The following is a 16,212-nucleotide window of genomic DNA, read 5'->3' as shown; positions in this document are numbered from 1 at the left end:
AATATTACCTTTACTATAATTATTATCCTATGTTTATCATTTATTATCTCCTTTTCCAGGCCAGACTATAAACTCCTTGTAAACCCTTTCCTAGCACAGCATTCAGTAGGTGCCCAGTTGTAGATACTGCTCTACAGGAGAGCTCCATGGTGCTACGGGGGTGTATAACAGGATGGCCAGACTGATCTGGGTGTGGTCAAGAAAGGCTTCCTGGAGGTGGGGATGCATGAGTTGATGTCTGAAAGATGTACAGGAGTTAACTGGGTGGTAGAGAGAGAGCATTACAGGCTGAGAAGCTGCTTGTGTGAAGCTCCTGAATCCCGCCAGCATCCACATGACTGAGCTTGGAAGCCGATCCTTCACCAGCCTGGCTTTCAGATGAGACCCCAGCTGTGACTGACACCTTAACTGCAGCCTGTGCAAGACCCTAAAGCAGAGGACACAGCTAAGCCGTGGCCAGATTCCTGACCCATCGAAGCTGTGAGATCATAAATGTGTGCTGCTTTAAGCCACTGAGTTTCAGGGTAACTTGTTCTGCAGCAATAGATGACTGACACAAGAAGTGTATGAAAGCAGGTACTCTTGTCCAGCTGACCTAGAAGACCATGACTGTGTCTAGTGATCACACATTGAAAATGTGGGAAGGGATGTCTGAAGTACTTCGAAGATTGTGAAACATGACATTATTGAGAGTGCAGCTACTGCGTGTTGCTATGATGCTGAAAAGGTTTCAGTGGAGCTTCCAGACTCAGACAGACCAGGAAGAAAGCCCTGGCGATCTATTTCCAAAATAAGGAAAATGCTATGGGTTGCAATGGTCTGATCCACAACCGACCATGGGGATGGTACAGGACTGGGCAGTGTTTCGTTCTGTTGGGCATGGTGTTGTCATCAGTTGGGGGCCAACCTGACGGCAGCTAACCACCACCACCAGACAGGGAAAAGACATACACGCACCCCTAACCGCAGACCTTTGATTGCACAAACCAGGCCAGCTATGTCCAGACCTTTGAATTAAACACTAATGCTGAATATTGGTGCAGCGCACTATGATTTTCAAAACCCACGCATAGCTATCTTTGCACGTCATCTCATTTGACTGTATTAACATGCAGGCTTTCCAGACAAGTGTTTTCATTCTTGGGTGACAAATGACAGGGAGGGTCCCAGAAGAGAAATATTCTGCTCAGGATTAGGAAGTCAGTGCTTGAGATACTGTAGGTGCTCAATCAATAGCTGATGCATGAACGAATGGGTGGATAGACGGATGGGTGGATGGACAGATGGGTAGACGGACGGACGGACAGACGGACGGATGGCTGGATGGATGTAGGTGTCGGAAGCAGGTGCGAAGAGCTCTGATCTCAGCACGGCCATTCCTTCCTTCCTGGGAGGCAGTGTGTTGTGCACAGGCTCAGGCAGACAGGGGATTCTCAGGAATGCCCAGGAAAAGCACTTGCATCTTTTAATGCAGCCTTTAGAATGTCTCAGAACAAGAGGTTAAGCCTGGTGGAAAAGACATGGCCTCTGGATCTGGGTTTGAATCCTGACTCTGCTATTTAGGAGCAGTGGAACTGCGGGCAAACCCACTCACCTTTCTGAGCCCAAGATTCCTTCTCTAAAATAGGACTAATATTTCCTTCATGAGATGGCTGTGAGGACAGAAACAGACAAGACCTGGAAAAGCATCAAGTGTGGGCACAGTGAATGCAAAATCAGTAACAGTCACCATTCTCTTGCCCTTTTTCCTTTATATCATAAAGCATATTAAAACAAAGTCACCAAGAATTGCAGCCAGGTTGTTCTCTAAAAGCACTCTTAACTCTTCTCTTTAGCAAAGGACTCCTTCAAATGAACCAAGTTTCTGACTTCATGTTCCAAATGCCCTTTCCCTGGACCCCTGTAGCCTGAGCAGGAGGCATGCCGTAGATACTTGACTGACTAACTGGGCAGATGCACTCTGTCTGAGCCAAGAGTTCCAACCTCTGGGTATGCTCAGCATCTGCCTGACTAGCTTCAACAGACAGTCTGCTTCCCAGGCCTGGCTCTGGGCAGGAGAGGGGTGGGAGTTAAATACTGAGCTTAATTTGATAACCCTTTGAAAGGGAGACAGGATGTTCCATTGGCCTAGTGGGTTCTTCATCCACTCCTCTGTCTATCCATCCCACTCCTCTATTCATTCATCCATCATCCAACCATTCACCCATCTACCCACCTCTTCACCCATCCACCTGTCCATCCATTTGCCCATCTATTCGGTCACTTATCCACTTATACCTCTATCCACCCACGCTTGTACTCACCTGCTAACTCCTCCACCCTGCCACCATCCATATCCATCCATCCATCCATCCATCCATCCATCCATCCATCCATCCATCCATCCATCCATCCATCCATCCATCCATCCATCCATCCATCCATCCATCCATCCATCCATCCATCCATCCATCCATCCATCCATCCATCCATCCATCCATCCATCCACCCATCCACCCATCCATCCGTCCGACCTACCCCATCCATCCAATGTTTACTAAGCCATACTATAGCTCTGCTGCTAAACAAGGCAGACGTGGTCCCCAGTCTTAAATTGCTAATCATCTGGCACAGGTGAGACAGACCTGATACAACCATTTAACCATGCTGTGAAGGAAAAGCCCAGAGATCTATGAAACCAAATAGCTGGGAGCACTGCCTAGTCTGAAGAGACAGCATCAGAGAAGGCTTCTTTGAGGAAGCAACATTTAACCTGAAGCATTTATTCATTTGTTCACTCATTCATTCAATGCATTTAGGAATTCATTAGGTGCTTTCACCCATAAAGTCATCTCTACCATTCCAGGTCTGGCTCACAGCCCATCTCCTCCCCACGACAGAGCAAGACTAGGGTGTGTGCTTGTGCTTGGCCTGGGCATGTCTGTGGTCCTGAGCCACCACTGGGCAGGGTCATTGCTCCCAGATCTGGGACAGTGGTGATTCTTGTCTGGCCCCTCCCAAGAATTCTATCAGGTTTGTGAAGAGATAGTGGTACCAGGAGAAGAATAGAAGAGAGACAAACAGACGGAGGCTTGGAGAGATTGCCAGAAAGGAAAGAAAAAAAAAGACTCTGACCTTGGCATCATGCTCAAATAATCACTGCTACTGAAAAGGAAATACAGATGGTTGAAGCATATGAAAAGATGCTCAACCTCACTCATAATTAGGGAAATGCAAATGAAAGCTGCACGGAGATAGTGTTTTTCACCTGTCAGATTGGCAAAGCTCAAGGGAAAAAAAAAGGCTTGACAACGCAGTGTTGGTAAGGGCGGGGAGCAAGAGGCCTTGTCACACTCCGCTCTGGAGGCATAAACTGATACGCTCTTTATGGAGGGCAATTTAGCAATATCTGTCAAAACCATACACCCTCTGGCCTAGTAATTCCACCTCTAGGAATTTATCCTACCAAGAACTCGCACATGTGTGAAATGTATTGTGTGACAATAAACCCAAAAACCCAAACCTGTTGCCATCCAGTCGATTCTGACTCCTAGCGACCCTACAGGACAGGGTAGAACTGCCCCATAGGGTTTCTAAGCCTGTAATCTTTACAGAAGCAGACTGCCACATCGTTCTCCCACACAGTGGCTGGTGGGTTTGCAGCTGAGCACTTAACCACTGACCCACCAGGCCTGTTTGCGTGATAATAAGAGCTAGTATTTTTTTGACCATGTGCCAGGTGTGCTTCTAAATGATTCATCTGGATCAACTCATTTAATCAACACAATGGGCCCAGGTAGGTTTGATTAATCTCCCCATCTCCCAGATTATTCGTGACAGCCCTATGTGTAAAGATAACAGAAGATCATAAACTATTAAATGCCCATCAAGTGGAGAATGGTTAAAAAAATTGTGGCCTAGCCATAAAATGCAACGGTAGGCAGCTATAAAGGGAACTGGTGATAATGGTTTGCCTTCGTCGGTAACTAGAGGGTGGGAGGCTTGTCATCATTCTCTTCTTTGTATCTTAAAACAATTTTTTATTTTTTTAGTAACTCCCTATTGCCCCCTCTCCCCAACCCGTGGAAACCACTAATCTACTTCTGTCTCAATGCATTTGCCTAGTCTAGATATTTCATGGAAGTGGGATCATACGATATTTGTCCTTTTGTGTCTTATTTCACTCAGCATAATGTTTTCAAGGTTCATCCATATTGTAGCATATATCAGAACTCATTTCTCTTAATGGCTGAATAATACTTCATTGTACATGTATGCCACATTTTGTTCATCCATTCATTAGTTCATGGACACTTGGGTTGTTTCCACCTTTGGGCTGTTGGAAAACCCGTTGTCCTCAAGTGGGCTCCGACTCACAGTGACCCTATAGAACAGAGTAGAACTGCCCCATAGGGCTTCCAAGGAATGGCTGGTGGATTTGAACTGCGAGCCTTTTGGTTAGCAGCCGAGCTCTTAACCACTGCGCCACCAGGGCTCCTTGGCTATTGTAAACATTTTTCAGGTAAACTATTTTGGAATAATTTTAGACTTACAGAAAAGTTGCAAAGAAAGCACCCCTCACCCAATTTCAGTCTCCCCTAATGTTATCAGGTCACATGACCGTGGTACAAGCGTCACAAAGAAAAAATCTACATTGGTACCTAAAAAAAAAAAAAAAAAAAAATTCAACTCCAGAGTTTACTGGATTTCATCCATTTTTCCACAAATGGCTTTTTCTGTTTCAGGATCCAATCCAGGTCCCACACTGCACTGAGCTGTCATGTCTCCATAGTCTTTTTAAATTTGGAATTGTCCAAATATATGACCAACTTAAAAATAAATAAAATTAAAACCAAACAGTCGCTGTGGAGCTGACTCCAACTCAGGGCAACCCCACGTGTGTCAGAGTAGAACTACGCTCCGCAGGGTTTTCAACTCCTGTTGCTTTGGAAGTAGATGGCCAGGCCTTTCTCTCAAGACACCTCTGGGTGGACCTGAACCTCTAACCTTTCAGTTAGCAGCCGAGTGCGTTACCGTTTGCACTACCCAGGGGCTCCAAAAAATTAAAATTTTTGTAAAAAATTAAAAATAATCCCTAAAACTCCAAAACTGCAATCACAAAGTATTTTTTTCTAATGTACAAAAAGGATCCCTGGGAAGACATGGTGGGGGATAGATGCCTTCCCACTCCTTCAGGTCTCCAGGCTTACCCATTCCCCTAAAAGCCTCCCCAGTCTGGAATCCCTCACTTTCTACCCCCGTCCCCAGAGACAAGGCATGAATCTCTCTTACACAGCATTTATCACTGCCTGCCTTGTTTCATAGTTATTTATGTATGTGTCTGTCTCCCCAGGGAGGCCGTGAGCTTCGAGAGCAGGGGACAGTGTGTGTGTGCCCTCTGTCCCCCACCCTGATGTCTGCTGTGATGCTTTGACTCAATACACATTTGCTGAATTGATATCTTTGTCCCTGATGCTGGAAGGAGGTAAAGGGATGCCTTTGGGGAGTGGAAAGCAACTGAGCAGCACTTACCACCATATGACAGTGACCTACAACTAATAATGAAAACAAATGATAATATTGATTGTAATGATATTAACAGCAGCTTCTATGGCTGAATAATTCAAATGTAGCTCTTTTCATAGATGATCTCATTTAATCATAATAATAACTCTATGAAGTAGGCGTTATTATCATGCCTACAGCTCTGGGTGACAAAGTGACCCACCCGGCATAACAGGTACCTCTGGGATTCAAATGCAGGATATTCTGACCCTATGTCATGCTGAATTTGGTATTTTACCGATGAGGAACCTGAGGCTCGGGGAGGTGAAGTATTCACCATTTTATCATTTCACTGGATGGGTATCTGGTGAAGAACATGGACTCTGGGACTCAGACTGAGCCGAGTTTGAAATCTTGTCTTGCTGCATGTCCTTGAGCCTCAGGTTTCTCATCTACAAGATGGGCCACCCAGCTAGTAAGAAGCAGAGCTGAGATTTGAACCTAGGTCTGACTGATTCCAGTCTTGATTAGGCCAGATTGCCCCCAAAGACCCATCCCTGAGCCCCAAGGTCTGGTCACGGGACAGACTTTCCCAGCTTTCTCATGGGACCTTGCTGTCCCCAGCCTCAAGCCTCCCATGGCCTCAACCGAACCCCGCTCACCTGGCACACGAGGACCAGAGGCTCTCGGAACTCAGCCTGGCAGATGGCGCAGATATCACCGGCTTCCGTGCACTGCTGCCCCGTGGCCCGGACCCCATAATTCTGTGTGAGGGAGGAGAGGGACAAACTCAGCGCTAGATTCTCAGAGGCGCGACAGCCTCGGGGGCACTGTGAGATCTGTGGGGTGAGAAAAGGACCGCTTGGGCTCCCATGACCTCCATCGGGACCCTCTGAAGCCTACTCACCTGAGAAGTGCACAGAAGCTTCAAGGCTTTCCTAACGCCACCCACGCGGCCACAGATGTCAAATGACTGAAAGGACAACAACAGGGTGATAGTTGAAAGGGTTGTCCAGGTTCTCTCCAACCACCCCTGAACAACTGCCCTGTTATGGATTGAACTGTGTCCCCCCAAAAGATGTGTTGAAGTCCTAATGCCTGTCCCTGTGAATATGACCTTGTTTGGAAACTGGGTCTTTGAGATGTTATCAGCTAGGTTAATATGAGGTCATACCGGAGTAAAGAGGGTCCTGATCCCATCTGAGTGGTCTCTTATAAAAAAGGACAGACACAGGGAGAAGACGCCACGTGACAGTGCATCCCTAAGCCAAGGAACACCAAAGATCGCTGGGAGCCACCGAAAGGCAGCAGAGAGACATGGAGAGGTTGTCACCCAGCGTTCTCAGAAGGAATCAACATGACTGATAGCCTGATTTGGACTTCCAGCCTCTAAAACCGTGAGATAATAAATTTCAGTTCTCCAAAGCCACCCACTTTGTGGCATTTTGCTAAGGCAACCCTAGGAAATTAAGACAACCCCAGTCTTTGACTCAAGAATTTCTCAGAGCACCTCATCAGATTCGAACTTTCTTATCCCTGCCAGGTTTGCTTGCCTTTTGTCTTGTTGCTTTGTATCAATAGTCTCCCATTCTGCCTAGGCCAGGATTGCAAATATGTGGCACGCATACTACCTTTTTCCCTCCCGACCCCAGGACAGGCATTGCTAATTGATCACAGCACTCTTCTTCTCAGCCTGACCACCAAACCTAAACCCATTGCCACTGAGTCAATTCCAACTCATAGCAACCTTACACAGGACAGGGCAGAATGGTCCCATAGAGTTTCCAAGGAGTGGCTGGTCGATTTGAACTCCTGACCTTTTGGTTAGCAAACAAACTCTTAACCACTATGCCACCAGGACTCCTCAGCCTGTTCAGAGCCTGATAATCCTTTTCCACCCGGCACTCCAGTCAGCCACTACCAATCAGAATCTGCAAGTAGGATTAGCTCCGATGACTGGCGCTGCCTGGCTAGTCCTCCTGGGAGGCAGGAAAGAGAAGAACACATGTATTTTCCCCAGAGTTCTCTAAAGCCAGAAATAGAGAAAGAAAGAGGAGGGTATTTTTATTGTTAGGGAGAAAAATCAATTTGTAATAATGATGAAGAGAGAAGGACTGCATACTGATTTGAGGAGGTACAGGTTGTGCAATTTAAGAAGGACAGAAAACAAGTTTAGTGGCAACGTTTTCCGTCAGTTGAAAACTCCAGGTTTTGGGGGGCACCTCTGCCTGGGTTTCATGCTCTTCCTATTATCTCTAGCTGAGTGACACCTTGGGCAAGTTATGTTATCTCCCTGGGCCTCAGTTTCCTCATTCATAAAATGGAAGCAATATTGGTATGTATCTCAAAGGGTTGTTGTCAAGAGGACTGTGTGAAAGGTTAGCATATGCTGAGCTTCACAGGCAAGAAATTAGGGTGGTTGTCCCATGGGGACTCCCCAGTAACTCCTCCAGTCCCCAAGCCACCTCACCTTGCAGAGGCTGTAGAGAATGATCAGGACCCCTCCCAGGAAGTAGCTGTTGGAGGAGTCGTCGCCCATAATGTATTTGTACCAGAGCTGGATGGGGACAAGTGATCGGAACAGCTGGCTCAGCTCCTCGATGACTAGATAGAACTTTCCCTGCAACCACACCAAGAGCATCAATTATTATTAGCCATAAAGACCCAAAGGACCGAGTTGGGGGGCCCTGGCCTGAGCAGTAATAACATTTCAGGTCACTGGCAGACCATTAATCAGCTTTGGAAAGCACTCAGACCCACTCCTAATGGGGCCGAGATACAGCTGGGGAGATGCGGCCCCTGCCCACTGCCCTCGCCTGTAGCCCACCAGCCCTGAAGATCAAACCACTGAGTGTCGCATTTCAGGGAGGCAGAAACTGTACACCTCTGGCAGAGGACTGGAGCGTGGAGTCACTCCCTGGCTCCTGCTGCAGCCAAATGTGGGGCCCAGTTCCTGCCCCTGCACCCAGACACCATCTCCAGAGGGCTGACTTAGGCATGACTGGAGGCTGTCTCCGGGGCCATGGGCTGGGTATGGGCCACAGGGTGCAGGTGAGGCCAGGCCATGAGGCTGAGAGCTGGGGAGACACGTGCCCTCCTTCCCAGCTCCACCCCTTACACCCTCCAAGGAGGCAGGAGGAATATCTGATATATGAACATGAACTCTGGGACTCAGACTGAGCTGGGTTTGAATCTTGACATTGCTGGACGTTCTTCAGTCTCTGTTTCCTCATCTACAAAGTGGGAATCATAATTCCTACCTTATAGGATTGTTCTGAGGATTACATGAGCTGAACATGAAAAGCACCTAGAATTGTGCCTGACACAGAGCTTGTTGTTGTTAGCTGCCATCGAGTCGGCCTTGACTCGTGAGGACCCTATGCACAACGGAAAGACACGGTGCCTAGTTCTGCTCCATCCCCATGATTAGTTGCAGACTGGACTGTTGTGATCTATAGGGTTTTTGTTGCCTGATGTTCAGAAGTGGCTTGCCAGGCCTTTCTTCCTAGTATTCTTAGTCTGGAATCTCTGCTGAAATCTGTTCAGTGTCATAGCAACCACTAGCCTCCACTGACAGATGGCTGGTGGCCACGCATGGGGTGTATTGACTGGGAATTGAACCTGGGTCTCCTGCATGGAAGGTGAGAATTCTACCCTTGAACCACTACTCTTTACTTGGAACAGAGTCTTGCTGGGTGCCATCGAGTTGATTCTGACTCATAATCTGCCCCTCTTTTGTACATTTAGTTTGTCACTTTTTTTTGTTATAAAGAATGTTCATAATGTTTCCAATTGGCACATCCTTCACATGTCTCTGATTATTTTGTTGACCCCATGTGACAGAGCAGAACTGCCCCATAGGGTTTTCCAGGCTGTAATCTTTATGGAAGCGCCCTGGTGGTGCAGTGGTTAACAGTGGGGCTGCTTATCAAAAGGTTGGCAGTTAGAATCCACTGCATTCACTAAGCCGCTCCTTGGACATCCTATTGGGCAGTTCTCCTCTGTCCTATAGGGTTGCTATGAGTTGGAATTGAAGCAATGGCAACAGGTTTCGGTTTTTGGTATTGCCAGATGTTTCTCCCACAGAGCTGCTGGGTGGCTTCAAATTGCCAGCTTTTCAGTTAGCAGCTGAGTGCTTAACCTTTCCACCACCAGGGCTCTTTCTTGGTACGGAGTCAAAACCAAAAACTCATCACCGTGGAGTTGATTGCCACTCATAGTAACCCTATAGGACAGAGTAGAACTGCCCCATAGGGTTTCTAAGGAACAGTTGGTGGATTTGAGCTGCTGACCTTTTGGTTAATAGCTGAGCTCGTAACCACAGCACCACCAGGGTTCCTGGTACAGAGTAGTGGTCAACAAATTCTACTTCCCTTCCTCCTTTTGCCCTTGGACAAGTCCCTCAAGCTTTCCATAGCCTGTGCTATAAAATGAAGGTGAAAATAACCCTGCCTGTAGTTTCTAACAGACTTAAACACACATACCTAGCTTACTGCCAGCAATTCCATTCCCAGGTATTTACCTGGGAGAAATATAAACATTATGTCCATTTACGGTAGAGGCTAGACGAACTTCTGAGACTACTGCCCTGAAATACTCTTTAAACTTGGAACTCAAACTGCTCCCAAAGGTCACCTTCCAGCCAAATGACTGACTGGCCCATAGAACAAACAATATCACTTGTGAGTACTGTACTCCTCAAAATAATTGTCTAGATGAAACCAAATGGTTAACATTTACTCTAGACCAAAGATGAGAAGGGTAGCGGGGACAGGGAAGCTAGATTAATAGAAACAGAACCAAAATGGAAATAACGAGAATGCTGATACATTGTGAAGAATGTAACCAAGGTCACTGAACAATACAGACAGAAATTTTTAAATCAGAGTCCAATTTCCTAAACTTTCACTGAAAACATAAAATATTTAAAAAACAAAAATTATGTCCATTTGCATGCAAATGTTCATAGAAGCTTCATGCATCATACCCCAAAACTGGAAATAGCCCAAACATCCATAATGGAGGAAAAGACAAACTGTGGTATATTTATAAGATAAGATACTACTCAGCAATAGAATTGAAGGAATGGCTGACATGCAACAACATGAACGAATTTCATAGACATTAGTGTCAACTCAAGGACACCAGTCCTAAGAGTATATACTATATAATTCTGGTTTATGCGGCTTTCTAGAATAGGTAATGCTAAACTGTGAGTACAGAAATCAAATCAGTGGTTGCCTGGGGTAAGGGGTGAGGGGAGTGAACCTCCAGGGGGCAAAGAGCAATCTTGATGGGAGCGTGATGGAAATATTTTATATTTTAATTGAGATGCTGGTTATATGGATGTGTATGTTGGCTAAAATTCATTGAAATGTATGCTTCATATATTTTTGTGCATTCTACTGTATTTAAATTATATCTCAGTAAAGCCGATTAAAACAAACAAACATACAAACAAGTAACACTGTCTCAGGCATCCATAGCCTTAAAAATACAAATAATCTTTGCTCCAGCAGTTCTACTTCTAGGAATGTATCTTTACAAAATAACCGGGGAGAGGTGCAAGGCTGTGCCAGTTGGAAACATCACTGCAACACTCTTTGTAACAATAAAACAGGAAAAAGGTAACAAACTAAAGATACAAAAAGAGGGGCTGATTCTGGCAGAACTGGACAGCAGAAAACCATGTAGCCACTAAAAAATTATCCTAGAAAAATAGTAACTTCACAGTGAAGAAACAGGCCATGGGACACATTAACCAAACAGTCAAGATTATGAAAGACAAAGAAAAAGCCAAGGAACTGTCAGATGGGAAAAGATTATGGAGCCATGGCAAATAAATGCAATGTAGGATCCTGGATTCAATCCTAAAAAATCCTAGATGAGAAAAAGGACATTAGTGGGACAATTGGTGGTTTGAATAAGGTCTGTAGTAGTTAATGGTATCCACCCTAAGTTCCTGGCTTTGCTCACTGTTCTATCATTATGTAAGATGTTAACATTAAGAAAAGCTGGGCGAAGGGTATATGGGAGCTCTCTGCTCTATTTTTGCAACTTTTAAGTCTAAAATTATTTCAAAATTAAAAATTAAAAAATATTCATCCTGGTAAAGACTGTTATTAACCTATGCTGCATACAAAATGATTCATTTTCTTTGTCTTTTTCCAATTTTTTTTTGTACTAAGCATATATGTTTAAATTGGAGAGAAAAAATAAATGTTATAAAAATATATTGTATATCCGTCAGATGGATGATACCTAGCATGTGGATGGAGACTTATAAAACCAAAAAAAACAAGCCCAGTGCCGTCAAGTCGATTCTGACTCATAGCGACCCTATAGGACAGAGTAGAACCGTCCCATAGAGTTTCCAAGGAGCGCCTGGTGGATCTGAACTGCCGACCCTTTGGTTAGTAGCTGTAGCACTTAACCACTACGCTACCAGGGTTTCCAGAGACTTATAGCCACCCCTTTATATTCCATTCTGATGGGCAGGGATCCCTTGAAGCAGATGTTCCCACATCTGCCAAGGATCAAGGACACTCACCCAACTGCCTGACCTTGTGGCTGTTTGGCCCCCTCCCCATTGTGAGATCCCCATTTCCCAAGGGACTTTCCTCTCCTTACTCCCACAAACATCCCTCTGGAGCCTGTGGGAAGGCAGAGGGGGCTGCGGAGGAGAGATGTGGGAGATGGCCACCATCTTTGTTTTACATGACCAATGGCATGATGGGATACTGGACCAATGGTATAGCTGCTCAGTGAATGACTAGGGCTGCCCCATCCTGTCTATATCTTGACAGCAGGCCCCAGGCTCTACAGAATACCCATGTTTTGGACTTTGTTTTCCTGAACCACCTGACTTCAGCTGCCCCACACTTCCCTCTTTTCTCTCAAATTCCTCAAATAATGCATGTTCTATCTCATCTAGGATCAACAGCCCAGTCTCTCCCAACTTTCCACTTTTAACTTGCTTTTGCCATGCCTCTGTGACTTCAGGGCATTCCCAGAGAACGCTCCTTTCCTGTCTTTGTGTTTTTCTTCCTCCCTCCTTTCATCCGTCAATCCACCCTTCCTTCTTCCCTCCCTCTTGCCTCCTCTCCCATCCATCCATTCAACATTCCTTCTTTCCATTCATCCTCCCACCCATCCATCCATCCGTCTTCTTTCCTTTCTTCCTTCCCTCCTGTGGAGAGCAGGCTAGCTGAAAGCAAATGTAGAAGCGAAAAACATGTGAAGAAAAGAGATAACGAAGATGATGTAACCTAGAGGAGAAAAACCACCTTATTAACAGAAGACACTGGGACCAACGAAGTCACAAACAAGGACTTATCAATACCAACCAAACGGGCTCAAAGAGCTCCAGTGTGTACAAAACAAGGGACACTATGACTCAGCTTTACTTGGAGTCATAACCAGAGCCACCTCGGTCATACGTTGTGGACTCGGAGGCAGCGGGTTGCGGCAGCTCACCTGAGCTTACTCCCAGGTCCTAGAGACGTTGCTAACTCAGTCATATGTTGCAGACTGGGAAGCAGTGGGCTGCGGCAGCTCGCCTGGGCTTATTCCCAGGTCCTAGGGACGTTGCTAACTCGGTCATATGTTGTGGACTGGGAAGCAGTGGGTTGCGGCAGCTTACCCGGGCTTACTCCCAGGTCCTAGAGACGTTGCTAACTCGGTCATATGTTGCGGACTGGGAAGCAGTGGGCTGCGGCAGCTCGCCTGGGCTTATTCCCAGGTCCTAGGGATGTTGCTAACTCGGTCATACATTGAGGGTCGAGACTCAGTGAGCTAGGAAACAGTGGGCTGCAGCAGCTCACCAGGCTTACCTTAGTTCACTCCCGAACCGACACATGTTGCTTCAGTCATACGTTGAGAGATAAGGGATAATAAGCCCTTGTCCTCAAGGGACATGACAAAAATCCACGAGAGATTCTCAGGGACCGAGGCTGATGTGACATCTGAGCCACCAATGATGGCGTGGTCAAGAGTTGGCCTGGACCAGAGAACAACAAAGCCCAAATACCATCCTCATTTGCCGTAAGCTTGCTTGCTTTCCCTCTCCTTTCCCCTGGTGAATTGAGATCTCTGGCATCCAGGGTAGCCAAGAACCTGTGTGCCTAATAACTAATGAAGACATTGTGGAAAGACACAAATCGTCTGGAGTAGTCATTGCGACCCCCTCCTCATGACACCTCTCATCCATCCATACATCTATCCACCATCTACCTTCCCCTTACTCCTTCCCTCCCTCCTCTCACTTTCCCACTATACTCCTCTCTCTCCTGTTACTGAGTGCCCACTGTGAACCAGGCTCTGGTGATATCAAAATAACTAATACATCATTGCTGTCCTCAAGGAACTTGCCACCTATTAAGGAAGACAGCAGTAAACAATTTATTACAATATAGTGTAGTAGAACTATGCTTGAGGGAAACACCAGGGGAACCCGGGAGCAAAGCTGAGGTATGGTGTGTATCGGGGTGGGGGTGGTGATGGTGGTGGTGGTTAGGCAAGCCTTCTAAGAGAAGGTATCACCTAAGGTGATGTTGAAACCTTTGCTACTCAATGTGTGGTCCATGGACCAATAGCATCAACATCTCCTAAGTGCTTGTGAGAACTGCAGAATCTCAGGACTAACCCCAGATCTCCTGTATTGGAATCTGCAATTTTACAAGGTCCCCCAGGTGATTTCTGTGCACAGTCATGTTGGAGAAGTGCTATTTTAATGGGCAAGTAGGAGTCAGGCAGGTGAAGGGAATGTGGGGAGGACAAGGGAGAAAGAGTGAGAGAAAGGATGGCTAATGCCCCTGTGCTCTGTCAGTGGGCAGTCTCCTGCTCAGTCTGCCTGGCTTCATGGCATGTCAGGACACATCCACTAGATAAAAGGTCTTATGTCCCTGTGTCTCTGGGAGTCTCTGCATTCTGGTGTCTGGCTGACTCTCCTGACAGATCCTGCTGGCCCCCTTCTGCTCCCCCTCTTAGGTTAACCTCCCATAACCAGGCTGGCTTAGTGGTTGAGGGCAGCCTTGAGAGCTAGACAGCCTGGGCTTGGAGCCTGGCTCTGTCACCTACCAGCTTATTATTCTTATTTAGACTTGATCACTGTCGTTGGATCCCTCAATCCTCAGAGATTAGCTGTGAGTTCACCCCCTATCCCAGACCCTAAGCTTCTCACTTGTCTATTGAGGTGATCTAGAAGAGAGTTCAGCAAACTTTTTCTGAAAAAAGACAAGACAGCAAATACTTTGGCTTTGCAAGCAATATAGTCTCTATTGCAGCTACTCGACCGTGCCCTTGTAGAGTGAAATCAGCCATGGAAAACATATAAGAAATGAGCATGGCTGTGTATCAATAAAACTTTACTTACAAAAACAGGTGAAGGGCCATATTTGACCTACAGTGCATAGTTTGTCAATCACCTGGTCTAGGATATCAGAACCGACATAAGTCACAATGGGGACTCCAACACATCCCTAGACTTTCTCAGGAGGCTCAAATGCCAGCCTCTTCACCCTTCCTTCCTGTTCCTTGACTACACCAAGCTCTTCCTTTGCTGATGGAGCACCAGTCCCCCTACTCTTTGTTGGTAGTCTCTGGGTGGTACAAACAATGACCGCGCTTGGCTGTTAACTGAAAGGGTGGAGGTTCAAGTACACCCAGAGGCACCTTGGAAGAAAGACCTGACAATCTACTTCCAAAAAATCTGCCATTAAAAACCCTATGGAGTCTCATTAGGGGGACAGCAACTAGGAGTATATAGCAAGGTATATACAAATTTTTGTATGAGAGACTGGCTCGATTTGTAAACTTTCACTTAAAGCACAATGAAAATTTAAAAAAACCGAACCCTATGGAACACAGTTCCACTCTGACACACATGGGGCTGCTGTGAGTTGAAGTCAATTCGACAGCAATTGGTTCTACTCTTTGCTGAGCTAACACCTACCTATCCATTTTTTGGGTCTCAGTTAAATGTTACCTCCTATGAGAAGCCCTCCCAGGCTCCTTTACTAAGTTTGATCCTCCTGTTATACCCTCCCAGAGCACCCTGAAGCAGTCCTTCAAAGTGCTTCTCACAATGTTTTAAAAATTATCTTAGTATCTGTCTCTCCCACTGCAGAGACAAGATAATTTGCTTTGTGGCTGCATCCCCAGCATCGAGCACACAGCAGGTGCTCATTTAATACTCGGGGGCCTCAGAGGCTAAAGCTCACTTCTAGAGTTCACTAACGGAGAAGGAATGTTGGAACATGGGAGAGAGAACTTCTCTGTGTAAGCAAGCATCGATGTCACGGAAAATGAAAAGGAGTGAGTGCTCCTGTGGCACCATGTTAGAGGTAGCAATTAGCTGCGGAGGGGCGGGCCACTTTGAGAAGGAGATAAAACCACCGGGGAAAACTGGGCATATCCCAGGGAAACCATGTCTGCCTAATTAAGCAGTTTTATAATTCCAGGTTTCTTAAGCATGTTATTTCTGACGACCACCAAATAGAGTGTGTGGCTTCTCCGGGGTGTCAGAGAACAAGGAAAGCAAACAGACGCTGAGCAGTCTGGCTTCCCTGCCACCTGTGACGGGGGAATGGGGAACGGTAGCAACTGCTGTGGAACGTGCTTGGGCACCGAAGGTTCTCCGCCTGGATTCTGATACTCGGGGCGGGAGCAGTCGTGTTTGGAAGGCGGATTCTATTCTGACTTTTCGGGTGGGATGGAAGGTGGGGTGGA

The 16,212-nt window shown here is 46.3% G+C and overlaps 1 protein-coding gene across 2 annotated transcripts in view; it reads right to left on the bottom strand.

The window, feature by feature from the left end:
• RNFT2 (ring finger protein, transmembrane 2) overlaps positions 1–16,212 on the bottom strand; it is a 72,497-nt gene that overhangs the window by 3,805 nt on the left and 52,480 nt on the right. For both annotated transcript variants that reach the window (XM_049866532.1, XM_049866531.1), the window contains exons 8-10: positions 7,955–8,104; positions 6,392–6,457; positions 6,147–6,248 (exon numbers count right to left, since the gene is read on the bottom strand). In XM_049866532.1, coding sequence (XP_049722489.1) covers positions 6,147–6,248; positions 6,392–6,457; positions 7,955–8,104 — 318 coding nt within the window. The remainder of the gene's footprint in view (positions 1–6,146; positions 6,249–6,391; positions 6,458–7,954; positions 8,105–16,212) is intronic.

Source organism: Elephas maximus, chromosome 22 (genome assembly GCF_024166365.1).
Source record: "Elephas maximus indicus isolate mEleMax1 chromosome 22, mEleMax1 primary haplotype, whole genome shotgun sequence".
Taxonomy (NCBI): Eukaryota; Metazoa; Chordata; class Mammalia; order Proboscidea; family Elephantidae; genus Elephas; species Elephas maximus.
Note: the sequence above shows the minus strand (reverse complement) of the source record. Positions and strands in the feature narration are given on the sequence as shown.